A 2,645-nucleotide genomic window follows, 5' to 3' on the forward strand; every position below is an offset into this window, starting at 1 on the left:
GGTCTGCTGGCCACTGTGAATAGGGTCATGTCCTGCTGTGACCCAGTTCTGACGCTGGCGCTTCAAGTCTGCTGAGCTTCAGCAAAACCACGCGCTGGACCCGTTTTTTTTTTTCAGTACTAGCTACTTCTGGAGCTGAATCCCCCCCAGAGGCCTTTGCAGGAGAGCAGGGCTGGTTGGGGAAGGGAAGGAGGAGCTACTGGCAGCTCCAGGTTCGGCAGCCTGGAAAGTCGCCCTCCACGTACCTGTCTTTCTGCTGGTGTCGGAGGTGCACGGGGTAAGACAGATCCACGTACAAAATCAGTGAGTGCTTTCTCGTGAATATTGCACTCTCCCAAGCGGGTCCTTTTACCTTTTTGGTTCCTCACATACTTGCTGGCTCAGGAGTGACAGAGAAGTTCATCCTGAGGGAGACATGTCAGGAGAGGCTATTTGAAATCTAGAGTAACAGGTCAGGTGTTTACTGGGGAACCAGGTGGTGGGGAGAGCATTCAGAGTCACCAAAGGCTGCTGGAGCAGGTCACTGCAGTTTGCCTTGAAATCAACAGAAGGTTTTGGAGAGGTATTTTGTAGCCGCACCATCGATAGACGAATTAATACTGGGCTCCATTCATCCCACATTTCTGTGGCGGACAAAGGGGCTGTTATTTTTTGCAACTGTGGACTCTATTATAACAGTATTATCAGTCTTTTCCTCATCTCTGCTGCCACACTCTTCTCAAGCAGATCTTGCAACAAATTCACCCCCACTTAGCAAGTCCTCCAGGCCTGACAGGTTTTTGTGCCGTGGATCTCAACAGATGGAGCAGTTGTTTTTTACTACCACACTGAAGCTGCAGGGCAGAGGCACAGCTGAAGGTGGCTGCCTGGTCCAACACCGGATTTGTACATACCCTCCACACAGTAGTTAGACAAATGTCTTGAAGGTAGAGAACAGAAGCTAAATTCCCACTGGCTCAGGAAATATTTTATTCTTTATATTTTCATTAAAAAATAAACATAGGAAACAAAACCACAGAACACTTGTGTGATAGAAACAAACGCAGAAGGTCAGAGCATTGGCTGAAAGTGCATAATTAAGTCATGCTACCACGTCCCTGATCCCACCCTGTCCCCCAAGCAAGGAGTCAGCAGTAAGCCCAACGAGCAGCACTACACAGAGCCCAGGCACTGCGGGGGCCAAGCTGATGGCGGAGGAGAGCCCGTGCTCCCAGAAACGCAGCAAGGCAGGAGACATGCTGAGGAGAGAGTGCTCTAGCGAGGCAGTGACGAAGCTCTCACTTGGGGTTCGTGGGGCAGGCAAAGGATAGCTAGTGTAAGAGGATGTGGAGTTACAAGGCAGGGGAATAAACAGCTGAGAGCAAAGGGCAAAACGGAATCCTGGATGTCACTCCAAAATGGCCCTGGAAGCAGAAAAATCCTAGGTAAAAGGAAAATCAACACAATGAACTTGACTGAAAGGCTGACGTGGGTGCGCTGGACAGAGGTCTGTCCAGGGACCAACCCCAGTCACTCACCAGCAAGATCTACAGGGATAGTAGCAAGTCCCTACTTTCAGGGCCTCAGCCTCTGCAAGGTGATCTCCCCACGGGGGTGGGAGCAAAGGCATTGCCGCACCGCAGGAAGGCTCCTGCTGCCAGAAAATGCAGCACTTTGCAGCTGGGTCTGTCAAGCTTTTCGAGGGAAATATGATGTGATGAACCTTGCTGAGCCCCCCGATCAGAGCACAAATGCTGCAGACCTGCTTCTACACCGGGCAATGAGCTTTTCCCCCTGCCCTCTGCCCCCTGCAGCCTCAGGCTTTTGGGTCTCAGTAGTTGACAGCTTTAATCCGCGACTCCTTTTGTGTGCAGACCTGTGAGGAACCTGCAGACGCAGCTACAGTGCAGGACCCCCTTACACATGCTCACTCAATTTGGCTCTGCACTGATGTGTGCTTGAGGAGCATGTTTAAACATTCAGTATGTACAAGATGAATTGAAGCTGGAACATAAGAGCAGCTGGATTCACCCTCACACATCCACGTGGCTGAGAGCAACCAGAGGACCTGCGTGCTCCTGCAGCGGCTGAAGAGACCACCCAGTTGTATGTACATGTCCTTGGAAGCATTCACCAGGCTGGCTGACGCCAAGGCTGGGGGCATCTCTGCTCTGCCGATAGACTTAGCCACAGGAACAGCAGAGAATGCAGCTTCTCCTGACCTACTTCACCACCTTTCGCCAGCTTCACACAGAGCCCCCGATTTCAAATGACTGCTGAGAGAACACGTTTATGCACATGCTCTAGTCAAAAGCAGCACAGAAAGCTGCTGTTCTGGTGCCTATTTCCACAGCATCCACAACTCTCAAGAACAGTCACTGCAAATCACTTGGGACTCTTCCTCCAGCCGAGACTTTTTAGGTTGTTCTTCTTTCTAAGTTCCCTCCAGATCACTTCTCCCGAAGGACGCAGACTCCAGCGTCACAGCGCTGCATCCCCAGGGAGGTTACCACTTCCCAGTTGTCAATGATGGGATCGTAGCACTCAATGCTGCTCAGCAGTGAGTTGCCATCATATCTGCAAGGACAGAAAGTTACAGGTGAGGGATGCTGCTGAGGGAAGTGGTTGAGGTGTTCAGACTCCTTCCTGGGAGGCTGGACAGCTGT

At 51.4% G+C, this 2,645-nt stretch overlaps 1 protein-coding gene across 2 annotated transcripts in view; it reads right to left on the reverse strand.

The window, feature by feature from the left end:
* Positions 1 to 327: 327 nt before the first annotated feature.
* KLHL12 (kelch-like family member 12) overlaps positions 328 to 2,645 on the reverse strand; it is a 22,979-nt gene continuing 20,661 nt past the window's right edge. Inside the window, exon 10 of one of the 2 annotated variants that reach the window (XM_009320366.1) lies at positions 328 to 404. In XM_009320366.1, coding sequence (XP_009318641.1) covers positions 400 to 404 — 5 coding nt within the window. In that variant the 3' untranslated portion in view covers positions 328 to 399. Of the gene's footprint in view, positions 405 to 953; positions 2,557 to 2,645 lie in introns of those variants that run through there. The other variant, XM_009320365.1, reaches the window with a different exon arrangement.

The sequence above is a fragment of the Pygoscelis adeliae genome, unplaced genomic scaffold (assembly GCF_000699105.1).
Source record: "Pygoscelis adeliae isolate BGI_AS28 unplaced genomic scaffold, ASM69910v1 Scaffold343, whole genome shotgun sequence".
Lineage (NCBI taxonomy): Eukaryota > Metazoa > Chordata > Aves > Sphenisciformes > Spheniscidae > Pygoscelis > Pygoscelis adeliae.